The sequence below is a fragment of the Jaculus jaculus genome, chromosome 4 (genome assembly GCF_020740685.1).
Source record: "Jaculus jaculus isolate mJacJac1 chromosome 4, mJacJac1.mat.Y.cur, whole genome shotgun sequence".
Taxonomy (NCBI): Eukaryota; Metazoa; Chordata; class Mammalia; order Rodentia; family Dipodidae; genus Jaculus; species Jaculus jaculus.
In genome coordinates, this window is record NC_059105.1 from 20,124,571 (window position 1) to 20,149,504 (window position 24,934).

General features: G+C 44.5%; 4 protein-coding genes across 8 annotated transcripts in view; 3 read left to right on the forward strand and 1 right to left on the reverse strand.

The window, feature by feature from the left end:
• Positions 1–1,155, reverse strand: part of Usp40 (ubiquitin specific peptidase 40) — a 77,617-nt gene extending 76,462 nt beyond the window's left edge. For all 5 annotated transcript variants that reach the window (XM_045147118.1, XM_045147117.1, XM_045147120.1 and 2 more), the window contains exons 1-2: positions 1,070–1,155; positions 27–244 (exon numbers count right to left, since the gene is read on the reverse strand). In XM_045147118.1, coding sequence (XP_045003053.1) covers positions 27–225 — 199 coding nt within the window. In that variant the 5' untranslated portion in view covers positions 226–244; positions 1,070–1,155. The remainder of the gene's footprint in view (positions 1–26; positions 245–1,069) is intronic.
• Positions 1,156–1,269: 114 nt separating this feature from the next.
• Positions 1,270–13,303, forward strand: LOC123460216 (UDP-glucuronosyltransferase 1A7-like). The gene is made up of 4 exons (XM_045148353.1): positions 1,270–1,340; positions 10,992–11,872; positions 13,035–13,157; positions 13,292–13,303. The coding sequence occupies exons 2-4, from the start codon at positions 11,018–11,020 to the stop codon at positions 13,301–13,303; spliced, it is 990 nt and encodes a 329-aa protein (XP_045004288.1). The 5' UTR covers positions 1,270–1,340; positions 10,992–11,017.
• Positions 7,079–7,444, forward strand: LOC123460124 (uncharacterized protein C4orf46 homolog). The gene has a single exon (XM_045147582.1). The coding sequence runs from the start codon at positions 7,079–7,081 to the stop codon at positions 7,400–7,402; it is 324 nt and encodes a 107-aa protein (XP_045003517.1). The 3' UTR covers positions 7,403–7,444.
• A 787-nt stretch (positions 13,304–14,090) lies between the features above and the next one.
• Positions 14,091–24,934, forward strand: part of LOC101617823 (UDP-glucuronosyltransferase 1-6) — a 138,078-nt gene continuing 127,234 nt past the window's right edge. Inside the window, exon 1 of the mRNA XM_045147578.1 lies at positions 14,091–14,945. Within this exon, the coding sequence (XP_045003513.1) occupies positions 14,091–14,945 (855 nt within the window). The remainder of the gene's footprint in view (positions 14,946–24,934) is intronic.

A 24,934-nucleotide genomic window follows, 5' to 3' on the forward strand; every position in this document is an offset into this window, starting at 1 on the left:
TGCTGAAGTGCTAGTAAGTAGCATACCTCTGAATTCAGGTGTGAAATGAAGAGTCTGGAGGAGGGAATTGAGGTAACACGTTCCACCCTGATTTCTGAGTCCGCTTAAATTGGTGAGCTCTCTAGGAGCAGGTGGCGCCAAAGCCGTAATCTTTAACTTCTTTCCTTTTCCATACTGATTATTTGACACAGTGGAATAATCCTCTTCAAACAGGTTCCCAAACATTGTGAAACTAAATACTAGCCTTTAAAGAAAATGCCATGTTACATAAAAGCTTTCAATTTCAAAATAAATGTCCCCCCAAATTCTCTACTTTGCACTTGGAAGTAGTCACTTTGCCATTTAGAAAATATGAGTTTGTGTTTTGGAGACAGCAAGATCTGAATCATTATTTCATCCCTACCAGAATGCTAACTAACCAGTGTGACCTTGGGCAACTTTCTTAAACTTTCTTATATGGAAAACGTGATAGTACACGTCCTGTAGTCATTTAACCAGACAAGGGACATAATAAAAGACTAGTACTTAGTACACAGGGCCTGGCTCACAAGTAAGTGGTTTGCATCTGTTCTCAAAAAGGCATCTCATCCACCGTTCCGAATGGACAGACCACTTGGGCCCGTCAGAGACTCCCTAAAATCTGTGCCTCTCTAATCTCTAGACTGCACCAGATCATGGCTTTTGGAGGAATTAAGTGGGTCGCGCTTATCTTCTGTACAGTCCAAACCAGAGAGCAGGGAGGAGGTTTCCTGAGGAAGAAAGACCGGCGTCTCATGCCTCCCACCACACCCACTGACCCAACCTGGGGCCAGGGGCCGGGCTGACCAGCTCGACGCTCCACGCGCGCACTGTGCTGGACGGTCCCTCGGAGGCACAGGGCCGAGCGCCGGTAACAGGCGGCGCCGAATGGCCAGGATCTGCCCCGTGGTCGCTCGGAGGACAGGCACAGGAAAGGGGGCTGAAGGCCTGTCGCCCCGTCCCCCAGCCCAGGCCGCGGCCTCCCAGCCCACCGACCACCCGGGGCTCCCCCGCCAGCGCCGACCCTCCCTGGATCCCCATCCCCACTTACTGCCTAGAGCCCAGACCCCCGCCCCGGCCAAAACGTCGTACTAAAGAACTCGCCGCGAACGGGCGCCGCCATGCTGGCGAGAACGGGTCTCTGCAGGGCGGGTTCTGCGGCGCGCGGACTACATTTCCCAGAGTGCCCCGCGGCGGCTCCGGGCTCGGCGCGCGGGGGCTGATGGGCAAGCGAGTGCCTTTGGCTGGCAATGGCAGAAGTGGCGCCCGACGCCTGCGCTCTTCCCCTAGCTCTTGTCTCTGGGGCGTTGGTTCGCGTACCTGTAAGTTTATGTTTATTGCTGTTCGCAAGCCGTAATAGCTGAGGTTGGGTATAGAAAGGTCGCTTGTCTTTAGCGTGAGTAATTCGCAACCTACTCAAGGTTTGCCAAGCTTTTGGCATCTTTCCAACACTATCTCCATTGGGAAAATCGTGTGTGTGGAGAAGGGGTGATGTACACACACACACACACACACACACACACACACACACACCTTCAAAATGATCCCCTTTTGCACTGAGCACTTTGCGTGGGCTGTTCCACACGTATTTAGAGCTCCCCATCTTCTCTTTTCCCTGTCCAACCCAGCCTCCATCAAGACAGGAATAAAGTTTAAGGGCTTGAGAGATTTCCAACCGAAATACTGATGGAGAAAGTTGAAAAGAAAGAAATCAAAGTGAACAGCAACCCAAGCAATTGGTCTTTGGAACATTTGAAGAAGGTTAGTGTGACTTGAAAGTTCAGGACGTTTTGGAAGGGAAGGACTGGCGGGGAGAGTGGGCTAGGAAGCAAGAGGTCTGTGCTAGGAGACGAGACGGGGCTGCTCTCAGTTCTCCTCAGTGTGCCGGCCACGTCGCATTTGTGGCGCTCTCTTTGCACATTGACTGCGTCTCCTTTGCTTGTTCCGCGTGCCCTCTTTGGAATTGTAGATGTCGCTTCAACCTTCATTCTCCCACCAAGAAAGATCCACTGTAAGGTGAGATCCTCGAAGGCATAGGCTTGCCTTTGTACACAGCTATGTCCCTAACAAACTCCGCAGGCCTGTCTTGTTATAAAATCCTCATAAATATTAATTGAGTGAAAGAATGATCTCTTAACACCACCATCCTGTACCCAAATCACGGAGCTATGAAGTATTTTAAATGTTGACTCTATTTGTATTTATATTTATTTATTTATATTTTGGTTTTTGACATAGGCTGTCACTCTAGCTCAGACTGATGTGAAATTCACAATGTAGTCTCAGAGTGGCCTGGAACCCATGATGGTCTTCCTACCTCTGCCTGGTATGCTGGGCCACCATACCTGGCTTAACATTTACTTTTTGTCCAACTAGTTGAAACTCAAAATATTGCCTGGACAGTGTTTATTCCATTTCATGGCTCCCTTTTCTTCCACTAAAGGTGAACATTAAGACCAGATCTCTCTACTCACGCAGGTCCTCTCCCTGGCTCCTCCCATAACTGGGACAAATACAATTAGGCCTGTGAGGAAGGGGCCAACTGCTTCTGCAGGGTACCCATATAGTCAAGAATCATAAGCAGTGAGGAAGCCTCAGAGTTCTTCAGGACTCAGCTTGTCCTTGTGTTCTTCTACTTTTCACCCCCAGGCTTTGCCAAAGACCTCTGTGGTCTTACCATGATTCATGACACAGATTGTTCCAGTCTCACAGTCCCTCTGACAAATCCTTTAGTTTATGCATGCATAGAAACTCTTGCTTCTTTGACAGACCCTGCTTGATACAGGCTGGATGCTTGGACAGTGGGGAATGCTTGAATGCTTTTTTTTTTTATTTTTTTTTTAATGGGAGAAAGAGAGAGAGAGAGAGAGAATTGGTGCACCAGGACCTTCAGCCACTGAAATTGAACTCCAGACACATGTACCATCTTGTGTCACCTTGTGTGTCTGTCTTACGTGGGATCTGGAAAGTCAAACATGGGTCCGTAGACTTTGCAGGCAAGCACCTTATCTGCTAAACCATCTCTCCAGCCCTTGAATGGTTTTTGACTTGGAGCACCAAGAAGCAGAAAGGGCTGGAGTGAGGGAGTGGTCAGAGTCATGGCCATATTGGAGTTTTGCAAGGTAGAACAGGATAAACAGTATAGGATTGGCCAGTGTGGATAACTTCAGTGGACTTTAAGATATAAAGAGTGGTCCTTTTACTATGTCTAACAGTTGGCTCCCCTGGGAAGTCCACCCTCACCCCTGGCCAGAAAGGTTTTTTAAGATGTAGTAATATTACAATATACAGAAAATTAGAAAGTAAATGATATAGGAAGTATGTTTTCTTTTCTTATGGACAAATACATAACTAGGTTAAGTTGCAGGGGTTAAAGAAACTGTCAAATCATATTTCTAAATGGTGATATCATTGCACTATTCCCACCAATAGCGTGAGAGGCCCAGCTCTTCTACTTGCTCATTGACACTTGATGGTTGATCTTTCCCACTTTAGCCGTCCTAAGGAGTATGTGAATTAAGTTGCAGTTTTGATTTCCTTGATCATTAATGACTCTGAGCAGTTTTATATCTTTAAAATATTTTTATTAATTTATTTGACAGAGAGTGGGGAGAGAATGAGGATGGGCATGCCAAGGCCTCTGGCTCTGCAAATGAAATCCAGACACATGGGCATCTGGCTTTATGTGGGTACTGTGGAATTGAGCCAGGGCCATCAGGCTTTGAAAGCAACTGCCTTTAAGTGCTGAGCCATTTCTCCAGCCCTGAGTATCTTTGTGTATGATTATTTGCCATCTGTATATCTTCCTAAGAGTGTCTGTGCAAATCTGTGCTCATTTTTGAAACAATTTATTTTTATCCTTATTGTTAAACCTTCAAACTGATTTGTAAATTCTGGATACAAGTTCCTTATCAGCTATGTATTCTGAAAGTATTTTCTCCAACGCTATGGATTAGCTTGCTTTTTTTTTTTTTTTTTTTTTTTTTGAGGTAGGGTCTCCCTCCAGCCCAGGCTGACCTGGAATTCACTATGTAGTCTCAGGGTGGCCTCAAACTCTAAGGCAATCCTCCTACCTCTGCCTCCCTAGTGCTGGGATCAAAGGCATGCACCACCATGCCCGACAGCTTTTTCTTCTAATTGACTTGTTTTAGAATAGATTTGCATTTGTAGTAAAGTTGCAACAAATAGCAGAATGCATAACCTTGCACTCAGTTTCTCCTAGTGTTAAATATTACAGAACATCTATCAGAACTCGTGAACCAATATTGATATGTTCAGATGAGCTAAAGTCTTTATTCACATTTAATTTGATTTTATCTAATTTCCTTCTTCTGAAGGATCCCATCTGGGATGCATGATATTTAGTTATCATAGCTCCATCAGCTCTTTTGAACTGTGACAGTTTCTCAATATTTTCTGGCTGTTTTGAGTGTGTATGTGTGTGCATTCATGTTTGTATGTGTGTGTGTGTGGATGCAGGTGCACATGTGTGCAGAGGCCAAAGGTTGAAGTCAGATATCTTCCTGGTTCACTCTCTGCCTTATTCTTCAAGATGGGGTCTCTCATTTGAACTCAGACCTTACTGCGTCAGCTGGCCTGGCTAGTCAGCTTGCCCTGGAGTCGCCTGTCTCCCTCCTGAATGCTGGGTTGCAGGCAGCTGCCATGGCCATCCAGCATTTACATGGGTGCTGGGCATCTGAACTTGTCTCTCACACTCAGCAAGTGGTTTATCCACTAAGCCATTTCTTCACACCCAACTTTAACATCTTTTATCAAATTTTTTCCTGAGTACTTCCTATCTTTGATGTGATTTAAGTGGCATTTTAATTCTACTTTCAACTGTTCATGCTGCTCTCTGTAGAAAGAGTCCTGGGAGGCAGAGCACTTGGTGCCATTTTTATATTGTTTTAAAATTAATTTAAGGGGCTGGAGAGATGGCTTAACAGTTAAGGCATTTACTGGCAAAGGCAAAGGACCTCGGTTCAATTCCCCAGGACCCATGTAAGCCAGACCTATCAAGAAGTGATTGGAAGCCAGGCATGGTGGCACAAACCTTTAATGCAAGCACTTGGGAGGCAGAGATAGGAGGATAGCAGCGAATTCACGGCCACCCTGAGACTACATAGTGAATTCCAGGTCAGCCTGGGCTAGAGTGAGACCCTACCTTGAAAACCAAAAAAGGAAAAAGAAAAAATAAAATAGAAGTGATTGGAAGTGGAGAGCAGCTATGAAAATACTGGAAAAGCATTCACTGTGTGCTTTCCCTACACTGGGCATTGTGTGGGACAGTGGAAGGAGGTGAAACCATGAAATCAGCATGGGTCCTGATCTCAAGGAATTATCTGTAAAGTGTGGGTGATGAATATATAGATTCCCACTTGAGGGGTCCTGAGTGGTTCATGAAAGCTCACAGTAGGGGCCTCAGCTCTGTTTATGAAAGTATAAGGAAAGAGAAAGGTAATAAACCCAGCACTGTGGGAAAAGCTCAGTAGGTGGCTACATGGAGCCCTAGATGTATGAAGGGCAAGTGATTTAAACTGGATGACAGCCACATTCCCCCGGGTCTCTGGAGTGGTCCCTGCAGGCATGTTGTGCTGTCATTTTATCCAAAGATGTCCTGTATTGTAGTGTCGGCTTTGAAGCAGAGCTACGAACCAATGTGTTTGGACTTTTAGAATTCAGAAAGATTAAAAGTTAAAGCCACTAAGCCATAACATCTTCATAATCCTTTTTATTTTTCGTTTTTTTGGTTTCTTTTATTTGAGAGAGAAAGGAGCATATAGAGAGAACAAGAAAGAGATGGAGAGAGAATGGGCAAACCAGGGCCTCTAGCTACTGCAAAGGAACTCTAGAAGCATGTGCCACCTTGCACATCTGGCTTTACATGAATATGGGAGAATCAAACCTTGGTTCTTAGGCTCTGCAGTCAAGCGCTTTAACCACTGATCCATTCTCCAGCTCTGCAATCCTTTCTAGATTTGATATGTTCTCATTAATTAAAAAGGTCTTTACTTTGGATGTACAATCAACATATAAAATGGCTAGTGAAATTCTTTTGATATTTCTGCTTTCTAAAAACAATGTTTGTTTTCTCGTGCGTGTGTGTGTGTGTGTGTGTGTGTGTGTGTGTATGGGGGTTTGTAGGGCTGTGCCAGGGCCTCTTGCTGCTGCAAACAAATGCCAGACATTTGCACTGCTTCTTGTGTGTCCAGCTTATGTGAGTGGCTTGGGAATCGACAACCAGACCAGCAAGTTTTGTAAGCAAGAATCTTAACTATTGAGCAATATTCCCTGCTCTCTCCCCACAACCCTAACATACACTTTTTTTTTCTTCTATTTTTAATCAGTACCATTCAGATGGAAAACCTGCCACTTGGACAACGTTGCCATTTGAAACCCTGCTGTGTATCTAGTTCCTCTACTAAGGTAGCAGTTTGTTGTTGTATAATGAAATACACTTGTAGATCAGAACATGAGTCTATTTCTAGTCACTAACGCTAATCTCTACATTTCTAAGAGATCTAAAATTTTGATCCCAGTGAGCCAAAGATTCCAAATTGGAAACCGAGTTAAAATACAAAGGGCTTCTTCACGGCTCTTCCACGTCGTGGTTCACATGCTCAGGCTCTTCCAGGTCATGGTTCACATGCTTAGGCTCTTCCCCATTGTGTTTCACAGGCCCAGGGTCTTCCGTGTAGTGCTGGTTCACATACTCTCCGGTACTGAGGACAACAGTGGCCCTGAGAAAGTCTCTCTCTCTCTCTCTCTCTCTCTCACACACACACACACACACACAGATACACACACACACACACAGAGAAGGTGTACACCAGAACCTTAAGTTGCTGCAAACAAGCTCTAAATGCAAATCCACTGTGTGCATCTGGCTTTACATGGATACTGGGGAACTGAACAAGTGCCTCAACCACTGAGGCATATTTCCAGCGACCCCAACCCCAGTAGTATTTTCGAGATGCTAGGATACAAGACAGACAGCATTCAATTAAAAGAATAGCCAGGGGGTTTTTTTTGGTCCAGCCGGGCGGGCCGAGCGTTGGCTATGGCGCACCGCGAGGAGCTCCGGGCTTCCCCGCCGCCGCCGCCCCCGTCCCGGTCCTCAGACGCGGCCGCGGCACCTCCCCTCGGCGACCCGGGGTGGCGGGTTCCGAGCGGGAGCGGCGTGGGCCCGGCGGACCCGTTGGAGGATGTGGAGCTGCAGATCGGGGACGCGGCATTTTCATTGACCAAGCTTCTTGAAGCCACGTCTGCGGTCTCGGCTCAGGTGGAAGAGCTTGCTCTGAAATGCACAGAAAATGCTCGCTGCCTTAAGAAGTGGCGGGGCCTCCTGAAAGAAGGCTGTGATTCTCTGAAGCCTGGCAGCTGAGTGGGCATGCTCAGTTCAGATAACCACTGTGATCCACACTGCTCGCACCCAAATGATGTTTGCACACATGCCACGTTTATAGGACGGTCTCTTCCATTCTGCAGACTCAGAATGAAATTTTTCTTGGTTATCTTGACTTTTGTGAAAACAGAGTACTTGAAACTGTTCCTTTTTTTTTAATTTTTTTTTGGTTTATTTTTATTTATTTATTTGAGAGCAACAGACAAAGAGGCAGAGAGAGAGAGAGAATGGGTGCGCCAGGGCCTCCAGCCACTGCAGACGAATTCCAGACGCGTGCGCCCCCTTGTGCATCTGGCTAATGTAGGTCCTGGGGAATCGAGCCTCGAACCGGGGTCCTTAGGCTTCACAGGCAAGCGCTTAACCTCTAAACCATCTCTCCAGCCCGAAACTGTTCTTATTAATGTTGACCAGTATTTAAATACTTTCTGCCCTCTAAACTTTCCAAACTTTTTATTGATGCCTTTCATAAATGTAAACAATATACCATGATCTTAATTCCTTCCCGTTGCCCTTCCCTCCCCCTTCTATTGAATCCCTTTTTTCCAACTAGTCTCTATTTTGATGTCCTTGGGTCCACCCCCCCCCCCCCCCCGCTTCTATTATGTAGTCTTGTGTCAATGGCATCTGCCACTGTCTGCCCTCTAAACTTTTGTCAGACCGTTTATGAACATTAATTCCATTGATAGGTAAATGATTTTAGTAGTGCCTTCGTGAACTCGATAATTTGTTTGGCAAGACCATGTCAGGAATGACTGTGTTTGGAAGAAGGTTCTTCTTCTTTCCCATGGGATTTTGACTTCCACAGGTCTTGTTCTCTGGCAGGTGTTTACGTCCATACCCACGCTCCTGAGCAGAGGCAGATCGCACTCCTGAGTAAAAGACTTGCTAGACATAACCCAAAGCTGCTTTTTCTTCCAATGAATACAAAAGTGTCCCTTAAAATATGTATGAACTTAAACTTCAATGACTTGAAAAAAAAAGTTCTTTTTTTTGTATAAGGATTTGAATTTTTTACCTTTCTTGAGTCAGGGTTTCCCTTTGTAGTTCATGCTGTTCTTAAATTTGTACTCCTGCCTGGGCCTCCTGAGTGCTAGAGTTACTGGTGTGTACCACCATACCTACCCTGAGGTTTGATTTTGGATGATCAATTTTTAAAAAGTGGGTATTTTTTCCATTTGACGATTTTTTTTGAAAGCTTTTACAGGGGCTAGAGAGATGGCGTAGTGATTAAGGTGCTTGCTTGTGAAGTTCAAAGACACAGGTTTGATTCCCCAGTACCCATGTAAGCCAGATGCACAAGGTGGTGCAGGTGTCTGTAGTTTGTTTGCAGTGGCTTGAGTCCCTGGAGTGCCCATTCTCTTCCCCTCTCCCTTCTTTCTCTCCACCTCTTTCTCACAAATAAATAATAAGCTTTTATGGACTGGGGAGATGACTCAGTGGTTAAAGGCACTTGCTTGTAAAGCCTGCCCACCTGGGTTCAATTCCTTAATACCCACATAAAGCCAGACATACAAAATGGTGCATGACCTGGAGTTCATTTGCAGTGGCAAGAGGACCTGATGTGACCATTCCCTCCCTCCCTCCCTCCTTCCCTCTCTCCTTCCATCACTCACAAGTGAATTACTAAAAACATTTTTTTTAAAAAAGCATTCAGAAAATGAAAATCTGTCTAGAAAGAATGCATGCTTTTCTCTGCTTATTTATGTAGTTCACTGCTTTTACAGTCAATATTTCTTATAGTTGGTGTTGGCTGTTTTTGAAATTTGCCTTAGTTGATTTGCGGCTGTTGTTCCTTTGGAGCTTTGCAAGTTGCTGACATGATAACTGTAAGTTACTTTACAGCATATCAAGCTTAAATGCTGTGACTGTTTTTATGTCGTTTGGTCTGGTGGCCTGTCCTGGAATTTTCTTCCCTTGTGGTTTGTATGAAGTGTCAGCAGCCACCTGATGCTCTGCTGTGCCGACTCTGGGAGCAGCTTTCCTGCAGTGCCTTTGTAGATGCGTTGATGTGCACAGGACTTGGGTCCATGGCTCCACAGCAGAGCTGGGGTAGGGGACGGATGCATGGGCAAAGTCAAGTTTGTTTAGCATATTTAGGTCCTTAGTCTTGAGTTTTTTCTTAATGTAAAGATCACCCATAGGGTGTGATCTGTACCAAAGGGATGCTTCCTTCAGTGTAAGAAAAATATTCCTTTTAATGTATTCTGAAGAGAAATATTTTTAAATGTATAAAAATAAACTTATTATACGCAAGTTTCATTTGGAAAAAAAAAAAAAAAAGAATAGCCAGGCGTGGTGGCACACACCTTTAATCCCAGCACTTGGGAGGCAGAGGTGGAGGATTGCTGTGAGTTCAAGGCTAGCCTGAGACAACGAGTGAGACTACCTGGAAAAACAAAACCAAAACAAACAAAAAATTACAAGAATAGGCTCCCAGCTCAGATAGGCCACATTGAATAAATCTCTATTTTTCTGCTTTTTACGATCACTTGTTTGCTCAGTTGACCTATTGAAGATTAGTGGCCAAGCCTGACTTATTAGGGACTGTCAGGGTCCAGGCTATGCCCCTGGCAACTCTGGTAACAAGATTGGTCAATAAGTGGCTGTTGATAGTTGTGGTTCTTAAGCTGCAGCCTTCCATGTGCACAGTCATGAAGTTCTATCCATGAATCAGCCTTCAGAACCTTCAACACAGATGTAGCTGCTTCAAGGAACTTCACTGCATAGCATTACGTAGGTGACTTACTCTCCATGCTGGATGCATCAGGAGAAAGTGCTATAAACTAGATGGTAGGTAGTCAGATACCATCATATCCCTGGAACAGCCCAGGGAGGTGAGTCATCAATCTTATCTCAACCCCTCAGAGAGAATAGAAATGGAGCCTCGTTCCTGCTGGAAATGGAACCAGCAGCCACGCATATCTGAGGCAGAGTTTTTGTGGTTGTTGTTGTGGTTGGTTTTGTTTTGTTTTTCAAGGCAGGGTCTCCCTCTAGCCCAGGCTGATCTGGAATTCAATATGTAATCCAAGGTGGCCTTGAACTCACAGCAGTCCTCCTGAGTTTCCAATTTGTTTCTGAGCAAAGAGCCTTTGGAAGTCTAAACTACAAATTTGCTTCTGGAAAGAATTCAAAAGTGCAATCCTAGAGCCGGAGGGATGGCTCAGCGGTTAAAGGTGCTTGCTTGCAAAGCATACCAGTCGGATCCCCCAAGACCCACATAAAGCCAGATGCAAACGTGGCACATGTGTTTGGAGTTTGTTTGCAGGGGTAAAAGACCCTGGTGTACCTGTACTTTCTTCTCCTTTCTCTGCTTGCAAGTATTTTTTAAATGCAATCATTATTGAAATTTACTTTCTATCTTTCGGAGTTCTCATAGTAAAAAAATCACTGCTTGAAATTGTGTTTCTAATTCACACCGGAGGACATTGCATTATTCTCACCGTGAGCAAAGGCCACTCATGAATCATTGTTTGAGAAAGTCATTGGCAGGGGTATAACATTCTCGGTACCTGAGCACACACCCTTTACCGTGCTACTTCCCATGCCTGTTCTTTCCTGGGCTGTACAGACGAGCTCATCCGCCCGACTTGGCTCATGGCTCCTGCGATCCTGACACCTCTCCTGCCTCTCTGTGTGTGTCTGCTGCTGGCATGTGGCTGTGCCCGGGCAGGTAAGCTGCTGGTGGTGCCCATGGATGGGAGCCACTGGTTTACCATGAAGTCAGTTGTGGAGAAACTCATCCACAGAGGGCACGAGGTGGTGGTCGTCATGCCTGAGGTGAGCTGGCAACTGGGACGGTCGCAGGATTTCACAGTGAAGACTTACTCCACGTCTTACACGCTGGAGGATTTGAACCGTGAGTTCAAGATTTTCATTGATACTCAGTGGAAGGCTGAAGAATACAACATATTTTCTGTATTAAGCAATTCAGCCAAAGACTACTTTGAATTGCTGTTTTCAAATTGTAGGAGTTTGTTTAAAGACAGGAAGTTAGTAGAATACTTAAAGGAGAGTTCTTTTGATGCAGTGTTTCTGGATCCTTTTGACGTGTGTGGCTTAACTGTTGCCAAATACTTCTCTCTCCCATCCGTGGTCTTCGCCAGAGGAATATTTTGTCACTATCTTGAAGAAGGCACTCAGTGCCCCAGCCCCTCTTCTTATGTCCCCAGACTTTTCATGAGATTGACAGACAGCATGACTTTCCTGCAGAGAGTGCAGAACCATGTCTCCTACATGAAGGAGCACGCCTTTTGCCCCTACTTTTTCCAAAGTGCTGTGGAGATTGCCTCTGAAGTTCTCCAAACCCCAGTGACCATGACTGATCTCTTTAGCCACACATCCGTCTGGCTGTTGCGCACTGACTTCGTCCTAGAGTTCCCCAGACCTGTGATGCCCAATGTCGTCTTCATTGGCGGGATCAACTGCCACCCGGGAAAGCCGCTCCCTCAGGTATGCTGTCGCTCCTTAGCATGTGGAGACTGGCCTGTGAACAGTAAAAAAAAAAAAAAAAAAAAAAAGTCTTTCCTGAACTGTGGTTTGTTATTTATATTAGATGCACTTGGAATTTCTTCTAGCTTTATTGTTGCTGTCAATTCATTAATCAAGGTTTTATATAGATATATATATGGCTTTCCTGGTGATATATATGTGCATACCCATGACATCATTGCACAGCACTTGCAAGCTACATTTTTAATATTTTTTGAGACACACTGAATAATACCACCTCAAGATGTAAAGCATTCCTTTAAACTAATCCTATGCTATCCTCTAGAGAAAAATTCTTGTAACATGTTTGGAATTATATCACATATTCTGTGAAACAAAATCTAGGCAAACACTCTACCACTGAGTTACATCCCTAGCTCAAACAAAATCTAATAATAAAATGTACATGGTGTCTTTCACCTACATATTTTGAAAGAACTGCATTAAAATCTTTCCACTGATGAGCCTTCTTGTTTTTAACCAATCATTAGATACTAAGTCTTTCTCAAGTTTTGCTGTTGTGAACTGTAAAATAAATTTTATTTATGTATTTGCAAGCAGATGGCGGGATGGGCACACCAGAGTCTCTTGCCACTGCAACAAATTCCAGATGCAGGTGCCACTTTGTGCATCTGGCTTGATGTCAAACCCAGGCCAGCAGGCTTTGTAAGCAAGTACCTTTAACCACTGAGTCATCTCTCGAGCCTGCTTTTGTGAACTTTGACTATACCATCAATTCTTAGCCTTGCTGAACTAAGTTCTGTGTGTATATATTTAAAAAATCAGTGTTTAAATAAAGAGACCTATGTACTTAATCCTTTAACTCTGCGGATAGCATTCGGTAGGTAGTAATTAACTGTGAATAATAAACATACAGTGAAGTCTTAAACAAAAAAAAAAAGAAAAGAAAGAAAAAGATCCCACCTTGACAGGGACAAAAGCTGAGGAAGCAAATGTCCAGTAACTGGGTCCCAGGACAAGCCATCTTTAGCTCTTACCAAGGATCATAAGTTTGGTTTGCAGTGGAATCCTTCTATAGATGGTCCCACTGGCTTTATCCGTGAAAGTGTCTAGGAACCTGCCCGTCTGTAATTGACTCAGCACAACAAACATTGCTTTGCAGGGAACAGTGTTAGTCCTGTGGGAGGTGGAGGAAGCCATGAAGAAAAACTACCAAGTTGTCAAGGAGTACGCCATTGGGTGCTGGACAGAAACACAGACACACCAGAGATACAGGCCCCGGGGAGTATGGACAGCTCACAGCAGAGGACTAAATCTCCAGTTAGTACATAAAAGTAGGTGGGGGAAAAGGGTCTTTCAGGAGAATTCTCAGAAAAGCCTTAAGTTTGTGGCTACCTCCTGCACTGGATGTCTCCATAGAAAGTGAAATAGGAAGTCTATAATAGACAGCGCAAAATCCCTGGAATGGTCCAAGTCAGTGAGTTTTCATCCTTCAGCCATGGAATGAGGACTCAGGTGTTTGGAATGGAGGGAGAACTGTGCTGCGAACAGGCCAAGGCCAGCACCGGGGCCTCCCATGGCAGTGTGGCGGGGAGATCCTGCCTGCAGGAGCAGCTCCCAGTGCGTCCCAGGCTCTGAGCAGGGTTATCAGTCTGCAGATAGAGTCCAGTAATTGCAATGGGAAAAATTCCAAAAGGGCAATGTCTATTCAGATTTCCTTTTTATCTTTCTGAGCTCTCAAAGCCCAGTACTGCTTCTTAAAACTATCTCAATATTTATATTGCAGTATATGATTCTGCCCACAGCAAAGACAATAAACTATTCTTATCTGGAAAAGATCTAAATAGCCCAGCAAATGCTACTCATTAATATTAATACTTATCTTGTGAGTAAATCATCAGCAGTAGGTTTTTTTGGTTGTTTGGTTGTTTTTTTTTTGTTTGTTTGTTTTGTTTTTCGAGGTAGGGTCTCACTCTGGCTCAGGCTGACCTGGAATTAACTATGTAGTCTCAGTGTGGCCTTGAACTCATGGTGATCCTCCTACCTCTGCCTCCCGATTAAAGGTGTGCACCACCGCGCCCAACTTATCAGTGGTATTTTTTAAATTAATATATGAATATGTAACCACACCTCTTGAGGGTTTCTTGCCTGTACTTTACCCTGCTGTACAGAGGAGCTCAGTGGCCTGCAGCTGGGCTGCTCTGCCTGCACTTGGCTCATGGCTCCTGCAATCCTGCCGCCTCCACTGCCTCTCTATGTGTGTCTGCTGCTGGCATGTGGCTGTGCCCGGGCGGGTAAGCTGCTGGTGGTGCCCATGGACGGGAGCCACTGGTTTACCATGAAGTCAGTTGTGGAGAAACTCATCCACAGAGGGCATGAGGTGGTGGTCATCATGCCCGAGGTGAGCTGGCAACTGGGACGGTCGCAGGATTTCACAGTGAAGACTTACTCTACGTCTTACACGCTGGAGGATTTGAACCGTGAGTTCAAGGTTTTCATTGATGCTCAGTGGAAGGCTAAAGAAGACAACATATTTACTGTATTAAGCAATTCAGGCAAAGACTACTTTGAATTGCTTTTTTCAAATTGTAGGAGTTTGTTTAAAGACAGGAAGTTAGTAGAATACTTAAAGGAGAGTTCTTTTGATGCGGTGTTTCTGGATCCTTTTGACGTGTGTGGCTTAACTGTTGCCAAATACTTCTCTCTCCCATCCGTGGTCTTCGCCAGAGGAATAATTTGTCACTATCTTGAAGCAGGCGCTCAGTGCCCCAGCCCTCCTTCTTATGTCCCCAGACTTCTCTTGAGATTGACAGACAGCATGACTTTCCTGCAGAGAGTGCAGAACCATGTCTCCTACATGAAGGAGCACGCCTTTTGCTCCCCTTTTTTCCAAAGTGCTGTGGAGATTGCCTCTGAAGTTCTCCAAACCCCAGTGACCATGACTCAGCTCTTCAGCCACACATCCGTCTGGCTGTTGCGCACTGACTTCGTCCTGGAGCTCCCCAGACCTGTGATGCCCAATGTCGTCTTCATTGGCGGGATCAACTGCCACCCGGGAAAGCTGCTGCCTCAGGTATGCTGTCATTCCTTAGTATGTGGAGACTGGCCTGGCTTTGGACATTAAAACATTTCTTCCATGCCGGGCGCGGTGGTGCACGCCTTTAATCCCAGCACTCGGGAGGCAGAGGTAAGAGGATCGCCATGAGTTCAAGGCCACCCTGAGAATACAGACTGAATTCCAGGTCAGCCTGAGCTAGAGTGAGACCCTACCTTGAAAAACAAAACAAAACAAAGAAATTTCCTCCTGAACTGTGACTTATTCTTTCTATTCTATGCCTTTGAAATTTTTTCCTGGTTTTGTGAATTGTTCATGCTAATTCATTGAGGTAAAATGTATATATACCTTCCCTATTGATATATACATGTATATTCATGACATTATTACATAATACTTCCAAGCTACAATCTGGAGTTGAATGTCTATATTGTGTGTATCTAGTTTTGTGTTTGTTGTTGTTGTTGTTGGTGGTGGTGGTGTGTGTGTGTGTGTGTGTGTGTGTAGATAATGAAGGGGAGGAGAGAGGAGGAAGACATCTTAAGGGAGGGGAAAGGAAAGAGGGTACTGGAGCAGTGTTATTTGAAAGAAGAAATGGGGACTCTGTAGGTGGGGAAGGTATTCAGCAAGAAGGGCCGGGGGATGGTGCCGGGCAGTAGGAAAGAGACAGGGAGATAGCAGCCAAGGGCAGTGACACACGTGCAGGAAAGGACACGATGCCACCCGCCACTGTGTTTGCTCTCTTAACAGTTGATTTTTAAAGCTTTTTGTTTATTATTTATTTATTTGAGAGCGACAGAGGAAGAAGCAGATAGAGATTGAGAGAGAGAGAAGATGGGCGTGCCAGGGCCTCCAGCCACTGCAAACGAACTCCAGACATGCGCCCCTTTGTGCATCTGGCTAATGTGGGTCCTGAGGGATCGAGCCTCGAACTGGGGTCCTTAGGCTTCACAGGCAAGCGCTTAACCACTAAGCCATCTCTCCCACCCACAGTTGATTTTTGAAAAGAAACAAAGAATTTGCCAAGCTACATTTACAATAGTATTTTTGCAGATACAATGAAAATCCAGTCAAGTTATGAAACATTACTTTGTAAAATTTTTATTTATTTAGTTGCAAGTAGAGAGAGAGAGAGACAGACAGACAGACACAGACAGACAGACACAGAGAGAGAATTAGCACACTAGGGCCTCCAGCTGCTACAAGTGAACTCCATATGGATGCACCATTTTGCGCATCTGGCTTTATGTGGGTACTGGGGACTCAAACTCAGGTCACTAGCCTTTGTACGCAGCACCTTAACTGCTAAGCCATCTCTCTAGCCCAAAACATTCTTTGTTTTTTGGTCTTGTGGGGTAGCCCAGGCTGACCTGGAATTCACTATGAATTCTCAGGGTGGCCTCAAACTCAGGGTGATCCCTGTACCTCTGCCTCCCAAGTGCTGGGATTAAAGGCATGTGCCCATACGGCTGGCTGAAACATTCATTTTTAATAATTCTTTGCTACCCTCTATAGGAGAATGCTCACAGAATGCCCAAATTTCAAAAATTATATGTAGAGCCTGCAAAGTAGACACATTTATTTTATTAAATAAAAATATATTTTCTTTACCTCGCATTTTGCACTGCCAATAAATCACAGACACTTAGCAATCTGACATGCTTCTTTAATAAGCATGTTAAGATGTTCACATTGAACAGTCTTAATTTTTTAACTAATCACTACTGATATCTAATAATCTTCCATTTTATTTTTGTGAACAAGGACTGTCTTTACCATTCTTGGATTTTCATTTACACTAAATGTGCTTCCGTGGCCTTTCTGTTACCTGAGTGGGCAAGTGTCATGTTGGAAGTACTATTGCTGGGTAGGGTGGTACCTCCTAGCACATTGTAATAAACTTCAAAATTTTTAACAGCTGTGCCCTTTGATCAGCTGTATCCAGGAGCTGCAGCTGTTCTTATTTTCATTTATCTATCTGCCTTTTTGGTGTTGCTAGAGATTGAACTCACAGCCTTGTGCATGCTAGGCAAGTGCTGTTCCACTGAGACATGTCCCCAGCTGTGAGCTGTAGCTACATGTATTGTCAAACTTGCCATTTTGTTGATTTTTTGGCAAAAAATATTGTGTATAGCTGCTTCAGTTTCTACACATTGGCCACTTATATTTCCTCTTTTGTGAATTTGACATTCACCATTGATTTTTTTTGTTAGTTTCCCCTCATCTTTTAAATTTTTGTTCACTTTTATTTATTTATTTGAGAGAGAAAGAGAGAGAGGGAGGGAGAGAATGGGTGCACCAGGGCCTCCAGCCACTGCAAATGAACTCCAGATGTGTGCACCCCCTTGTGCATCTGGCTAACGTGGGTCCTGGGGAATCGAGCCTCGAACTGGTGTCCTTATGCTTCACAGGCAAGCGCTTAATCTCCAGCCCTATTTTTAACATTGCTCTTGATCTTCTCGTGACTGATTACTATAAGGACGATGGGCATTATGAATGTTAACATGGCTCTCTAAAAATGTGTGCTGGAGAGACTCGTTTTATTTGTTAATGTTTTAAATTAGCATACAGAGTAAGAAGTTTTATTAGGCATTTTCATGTACTTATGTAATTCATCCCCCTTTCTCCTTGTCTTCTCCCCCCCCCCCCATCTCCTTTCCCGTGTGTGTATACGTGTGTTGGGTCTGTTTGTGCCTGGAGGCCAGAGGATAACTGGGGGTCATCTTCAGGAGTGCCATCGACCTTTTTTGAGACAGGGCCTCATTGGCCTGGAGCTCAGCAAGCAGGCTAGACTTGCGCAGCAAGCCCTAGAGCCTGTGGTCTCTGCCTCTCCAGAGCTGGCATCATAAGCAAGTGCCATGTACTTGCCCTCTCACGTGGCTCTGGGAGTGGAAGTTAGGTCTTCATGTTTGTGGGCAAGCATTTTTCCAGCTGGCCTGCCTCCCCAGCCGCTCCCTACACCGCCCCTTTCATTTCCCTCACAGGCCTTCCCTCTGCCTTGGGGTGCTCTCCAGCATAGAGAACTTTGATTTCAGGGGAATCCAATTGGCTGGCTTGTTCTTCAGTCACTCTGGACTCCAACTTGCCCTGTTCTTTCTAGACCTGAGACTTTGAAACTTTTCCTCCATGTGTACTGCTCTTTCTCCCAGAATGGGTGGCATTTTTAATGTGATGAGTCTCATCTACACATCTAATGACTGATTTTTTTTTTTTTCAGAGAATAGACTGTTGTCTCATAACAAGTCCTCATACTTTTTCCATTCTTCATTAGTTTCATTGACAGGCATCTTATTTTGCCTTAATTCTCCAATTCTTTGCTCTGTTCCTGAACTTTCTGTTGGCTGGCATGTCTGTCTTCCATGCTGCTGGATAAGGAGCTTTGCAGTACGTTTTAGCGTCTGTAGGGGAAGCTGAAGGGGGAAGTGCTCAGTCGGGAGGCAGAGGCAGGAGGATCAAGAGTTCAAGGCTATCCTAATGAACTTGATGAGTTTGAGGTCTCAAAAAGAAAAATTGAAGAGAATATCATACTATTCATTGTTCTAAATTTACTCAATTTTTAAAAAAAATATTTTTATGTCTTTGCAAATAGAGATGGAGAGATGAAAAACAGACAGAGAGAATGGGTGTGCCAAGGCCTCTAGCCATTGCACATGAGCTCCAGATGCACGTATCCCTTTGTGCACCTGGCTTCATGTGGGTGCTGAGGAATCAAACTGGAGTCCTTAGGCTGTGCAGACAAGCGCCGTAAGTGCTGAGCCATCTCTCTAGCCCTCGATTCTTTTTAAATTAAATTGCATGTTGCTTATGTGTACATATGTAATGTGGTGTAGTTTGTGGTGTGCATGTATTTATGCCCCTGTGGTGTCCCATCTGCTCACCTGTGGTAGAGTCACTGGTCTGTGGTAGCTGGGGTGGAATGTCAGTCTCCCTCTCTGTAGTTCTTCCACCTGGTCCTGTTTTGAGTAAGTTTCTCAGGTCTCTGCTACTGGATGGAACTGGAGTTTCAGGTATGTGTGACCACGCCCATCTGCTTTACATGTGACCTGGAGATTTGAACTCAGTCTTAGGTCCCGTCAGGCCCTCATGCTTGTGAAGGAAGCACACTTAACCACTGAGCCATCTTTCCAGACCCACTTGGTGATTCTTATAATAACAAATACTTAAACATGTTTTGTTGAGTTCAAAAATAGAAACTATCAGGACTCTGTTTATATTATAGTAATTGAAAATCAGTGAAATCTCAGCATGCTTTTCTTTCATCTTTTTATTCAGGAAGATGCATTTCTTTTCTACTTATTCAGATTATTTTTATATCCAATAGTAAATAAAAACGACACTATCTAAAACATTGTCTTTTTACTAAAATTAATTTCTAGGCATTTTTTCTACAAGGCAATTTCTATTTCTTTTGAAATATCTATTGGTAAATGACAGCTTATGCAAGGTATTTGGCACATCTAGATCTATTCTTAATTTTCCTTAGTTCATAAGGTTATTAGACATGCAATATCATCTGCAAATAATTCATTTCTCCATATTTTATTACTTGGAGTGTGCCCCTTGGTCAGGGGGCAGTTTGAACTGGGACCCAGTTACTTGCAATTGAACAGTCATAATGGACATAAGGTGCATGGGGGCCATGGTCCAGAGAGACATGCTACATGTCAAGTCTGTGTATGTGTGATTTGCTTGGGGATAGACTATCCATTTTTTTTTTTTTTTGTTTTGTTTTTTTGGTTTTTCGAGGTAGGGTCTCACTCTGGCCCAGGCTGACCTGGAATTCACTATGGAGTCTCAGGGTGGCCTCGAACTCACGGCGATCCTCCTACCTCTGCCTCCCGAGTGGGACTATCCATTTTTAACTGTTTTTACCTTCTGTTCCGGCTTCTTCATGGTCAGTAGACTTTGTGACCGTCCTATTCTCTCTGATTGACATGGGTTTGGTGAGAGTGACTTTCCAGCTAAGTGGTGGGAAAGTGAGATAATGTTCCTTCCATGAGTCTGGGGGACTCCCGTGTTAAGGACATCGCTTGATCTCTGGCTGTAATAAGACAAAGGGAGGAGAAGCAAGTTGCAGCAGGCCCCAAGAGTTGTTCCAAGGACTTCTCCACCCTCCACCAGCCCCACACCAAGTAGCACACAGCAGGCCCCGCCCGAGACCTTGCCCTGTGCCCATGGGTGGGGCCCTGCCACTCCGTCAACCAAGTGAAAGTGCAGTGTGGCACAGAACGATAAAGAGCTATAGAAGCCATAAACAATTTTTATATCACCTGTTAGAGATGTGTATGAAAAACGAAACACATTGAATCATAGTTTTATATATTTGATTTTATGTATGTTTGTTTCCACATTTATTCTTAGGAATAAGTAAAATGTGTTGTTTTATATGTGTTATAAAAATATGTATATACATTTCACATGTTGAATGATGGCATATTTATGTATATTTTAATAAACACAAATATAAGCCTAGAAAAATCATCAATGATAAATTCAGTTTTTTTTTTTTTTGGTTTTTCAAGGTAGGGTCTCACTCTAACCCAGGCTGACCTGGAATTCACTATGGAGTCTCAGGGTGGCTTTGAACTCATGGCAATCCTCCTACCTCTGCCTCCCGAGTGCTTGGATTAAAGGCATGCGCCACCATGCCTGGCCACGAATTCAGATCTTGAAGAGGGCTCTTTGTCAAGGAGCCTGCATACAGCACTAGAAAGCCCGAGTTTCTGTCAACGGATGTGGGCCCACATGTACTTTTCCACTTTTGTTTCAGATGGCAAGCCCTCTTCCAGGAAAGCATGCAGTGTTTGTGCTACTGGACAAGCATAACTGTCCACTTTGCATCTGCCTGTTGAAAGGGAGACACTGATGACAGACTCCGCGTGACTGTGTGTGCCAAGGACACGTGTTTGTGTGCAGTGTGTCAGTCCTACATGGAGACTTTAGTGGTGCTGTCTTAGAATAAAATATTCATGAGTCTATCTGAAGGAATTGTATGTAGGGATTGACTAAATCCTTCAGCAAGGAAAAAATTTCCACGAGGCATTTTGCATGCTAAACAAAATTCTTCAGCAGAAATGGCCAAGTATCATTCCCGACTACATCAGTGCAGTTGGCAGAAAGCAAGCTCTCCAGTGAAACTGACACATGGGTCTGGGAGGAAGGAATTATTTTAGTCTACATCATCCGTGAAAGGTTTTTTTTTTTTTTTTTTTTTTTTTTTTTTAATGAGAGGGGGAGAGAGAGAGAGAGAGAGAGAGGGAGGAAGCACCAGGGCCTCAGCCACTGCATTCCAACTCCAGATGCTTCCTCCACCTAGTGGCCGTGTACGACCTTGCACTTGCCTCACCTTTGTGCATCTGGCTTACATGGGCTCTGGAGAGTTGAACATGGGTCCTTAGGCTTTGCAGACAAGCGCCTTAATTGCTAAGCCCTCTCTCCAGCCTCCATCCATGGGAGTTTTAAGCTCTGGAGAACTGGGTCTGGGATGGACAGCAGCAAAAGATTGTGTGCATGTCCCATTTCTCCCCTGCTCTGGCGCTATTCCAAAATCCAATCTCAAGTGTGGCCATTTGTGGGAATCCAGGCTTCCAGTGAGAGGGTGTCAGGAAGCTTTGCTAGGCAGTGAGGGTGGCTCCTGAAAGTAAACAGAAAGACAGGAGGGTCTGCACTGACTGGAGATCAAAGGATGATCAGACTTCTTATCTCTTGCCTAGTTCCTAAGACCTATTTTTCTATACCCGAGCCCCTCCCTGGGAGGGAGATTTTTTTTTTTTTTAGAAGCTTGACATTGTGGTTGGACAAACTTAGACCCTAGAACTTGGTGTCATGGCTAGCCTCTTCCTGAGACAGCCCCTGCCCCCCAGACCAATTGTTGTCCCTCTGGCTCATCTGGGCCAGAAGATAGGGCCCACTACCATAAGGTTATAAATACATTTGTGAGGGGAGAGCAAGGTGTCTGGGTGGCCTGACCACTGGTAAAACCCCAGTTTTTGGTGAGCTTCTCCTCTGCTCAGTTCATCTGGGCCAAGCCAAGGGGAGAACCCCCTGACCCCTACTTCCACATGGGCTCTTTATCCCTCTTGCTCGCCACATGGCTGGAGCTCTGTATCCTTTCTTTCCTGTCCTCTCCACAGTTTTTCCAGGACCACCACGTGGGGTCTCAAGCCATGTGGGTGTATTCATATTCCTTCCCTTGGTTCTGTACTTCCCTAAATAATATAATAATTTAATAATTACCCTTTCAGTCTTGTTTCATTCAATTCTTTGATTAAAATTAGACATGTACCTAGCATTTGGAGTTCAAGGACTTTCCTGAACCCCATTTCACCAGCAAGATGATTTAGTTCAACTTTAGAAATTACCACGTGAAAGCATGCTCACATATGTGAGTGCAGGCGCACACGTGCAGTGATGCACGTGTGGAGGTCAGAGAGCAACGTTTGGGTTGGTCCTTGCCTTCCAGCTGGTTGTGGGACGGGGTCTCCTGTAGTCCACCTCTCCCTTTGTGAGCTCCCAGGAAATCCTTCGGTCTCCATTTCCTTTTCACCCTAGGCATGCTTGAATTACAGAAGCCCACCATAGCTTTCTTTTTTTAAATTTTTTATTTATTTATTTGAGAGTGACAGACACAGAGAGAAAGACAGATAGAGGGAGAGAGAGAGAATGGGCGTGCCAGGGCTTCCAGCCACTACAAACGAACTCCAGACGTGTGGGCCCCCTTGTGCATCTGGCTAACGTGGGACCTGGGGAACCGAGCCTTGAACCGGGGTCCTTAGGCTTCACAGGCAAGCACTTAACTGCTAAGCCATCTCTCCAGCCCCCACCACAGCTTTTTAAGTGGGGCTGGGGATCTGAACTCAGGTACTCAGCCTTGTATTGTAAGAGCTTTGTTCACTGCACTGAATCATCCCCAACTCTAGTTCAGCTTTTCTTAATGTTATTGATTTATTTATATGCAAGCAGAGAGAAGGAGAGATGCATGTGGCACTTGGTGTGTTGGGCTTTATATGGGTACTGGGTATTTAAACCCAAGCCACCAGGTCTAATAAGCAAGCGCTTTAACTGCTGTGTCATCTTTCCTGCCCAGACTTTTTTTTTTTTTAATAGACTTGTATTGTTGAGATTCGAACTACAACAATTTTGCTTTGTTTTCTGTAATGTAGGCTTATAAACTAAGATGACTAGAATTCTTTTTCCAGGGTGTAACATTTCACTGAGTTTGTATTCAAAGTGGGAGTTGCTGTCTTATCAAAAATTATCACAAGCTGGGTATGGTGGTGCATGCCTTTAATTCCAGCACTCAGGATTAAAGATTTTCCGGTGAGACCAGTCTGAGACTACATAGCAAGTTCCAGGTCAGCCTGGGCTAGAGCAGTGAGACCCAAACTCAAGTATATATAGATATCACAAATTTCTATTGCTTCCATTAATATTGATAAATGACAAGATTTTACATATACCATTTGTTGCAGTCAGGTAGAAATTACCCAACCAAGAGCAGCTTGTGGGAAAAAAAAGAGGTTTATTTTGGTTTATAGGCTCAAGGGGAAGCTCCATGATGGCAGGGAAAATGATGGCGTGAGCAGAGGGTGGACATCACCCCCTGGCCAACATATGGTGCACAACATGGACAGGAGAGCATGCCAAACACTGGCAGGAGAAAATGCGCTATTACAACCATAATCCCACCCCCAACAATTCACTCCCTCCAAGAGGCATTAATTCCCATATCTCCATCAGCTGAGAACCTACATTTAGATCACCTAAGTTTATGGGGGACACCTAAGTCAGACCACCACATTCTGCCTCTGGCCCCCATAAACTGATATCCATACATGATGTAAAATTCAATGCATTCAGTCCAACTTTAAAAGTCCCCATAATTTTTATCAATCCCAATGATGTTCAAACATCCCCATAGTCCAAGATCCTTTAACTGAGCCATATTAACCAAAAAATATCCCCCCCCAAACCCATAATGGCAAGGAATAAATACTCACCCTGCAAAAGATGGCATTGGTCATAGCAAAGAAATATTCAACCAATGCAAGATTTAAAACAACCAGGGCAAACATCAAACTCTGTAACTTCAAGTCCAACAACTCTAGCCAGTGACAAAGTTTGATAATTCTAACCAGCAATAAGTATCTGGCATTCCAATTCCATCCCTCCAGCTAGGCTACTCACAGTCCTGGCAAACTTCAATGGGGCCAGCATCTTTTCTCAGCAATCTCGTGGTCCCAGTATCTCCACTGGGTCTCCACTGCAACCCATGGTTCATCCTCATGGCCCCATGGGATCTCCACGTAGGCATCCAGCAAACCTGCGTCACACTGCCCATGGCCATTTCTAAAACACAAGACTGTGTTGCTCAATGACCCTCTCTTTCCTGCATTTCTTATACTCCACAATACCAGGTAGAGTGCCGTTTTGTTAATCCAGTGGGAAATAAAACGTTTTGAAGAACAGGACATTCCTTGAGTACTCAGGCCCCTTCAAAAGTGTCTACATTCTTCCTGTTGCCCCAATGCAGATCAGCTAGCCCAATCTAAAAGGTTGTACTCTCTCAAACAATGTGCAGGTGAATGGGCAGCAATTTAGGCCCAAAGATTTCATTTTCTTCTGTGCCATATCCCTCTGCTCACACTGGTTCATTTCTATGCCAAGCAACCTTGCACAACTTCTCAGGACTCAGGCATAATAGCAAGCTTCCCACACCAACTGTCCAGGCAAAACTCTTTCTCACCCTCATAAGCCAAACCTCACAGTCCATAGTTCTTATTGCATTCAGGTCTTGCAGCTCAGACCAGAACAGCTGTACTTACATCACTGCAAGGCATCTCTTAGGCCAAGGTTTCAAATCCTCTCACATTCCTCTTGAAAATCAGCTCCAAAAGATCAAAGCCACACAGTCAGGTGTCTAGCAGCAACCTCACTCCTTGGTACTAGTTACTGTTGCAGTCAGGTCCACATCGCTGTTAGAAATCAGCCAACCAAGAGCAGCTTGT

Bases quoted from the DNA above. Each gene is read 5' to 3' on its own strand.
- LOC123460124 (XM_045147582.1), top strand. From the start codon at position 7,079: ATGGCGCACCGCGAGGAGCTCCGGGCTTCCCCGCCGCCGCCGCCCCCG.
- LOC123460216 (XM_045148353.1), top strand. From the start codon at position 11,018: ATGGCTCCTGCGATCCTGACACCTCTCCTGCCTCTCTGTGTGTGTCTG. The intron at 11,873-13,034 runs GTATGCTGTCGC...ATTGCTTTGCAG, and splicing joins CGGGAAAGCCGCTCCCTCAG to GGAACAGTGTTAGTCCTGTG.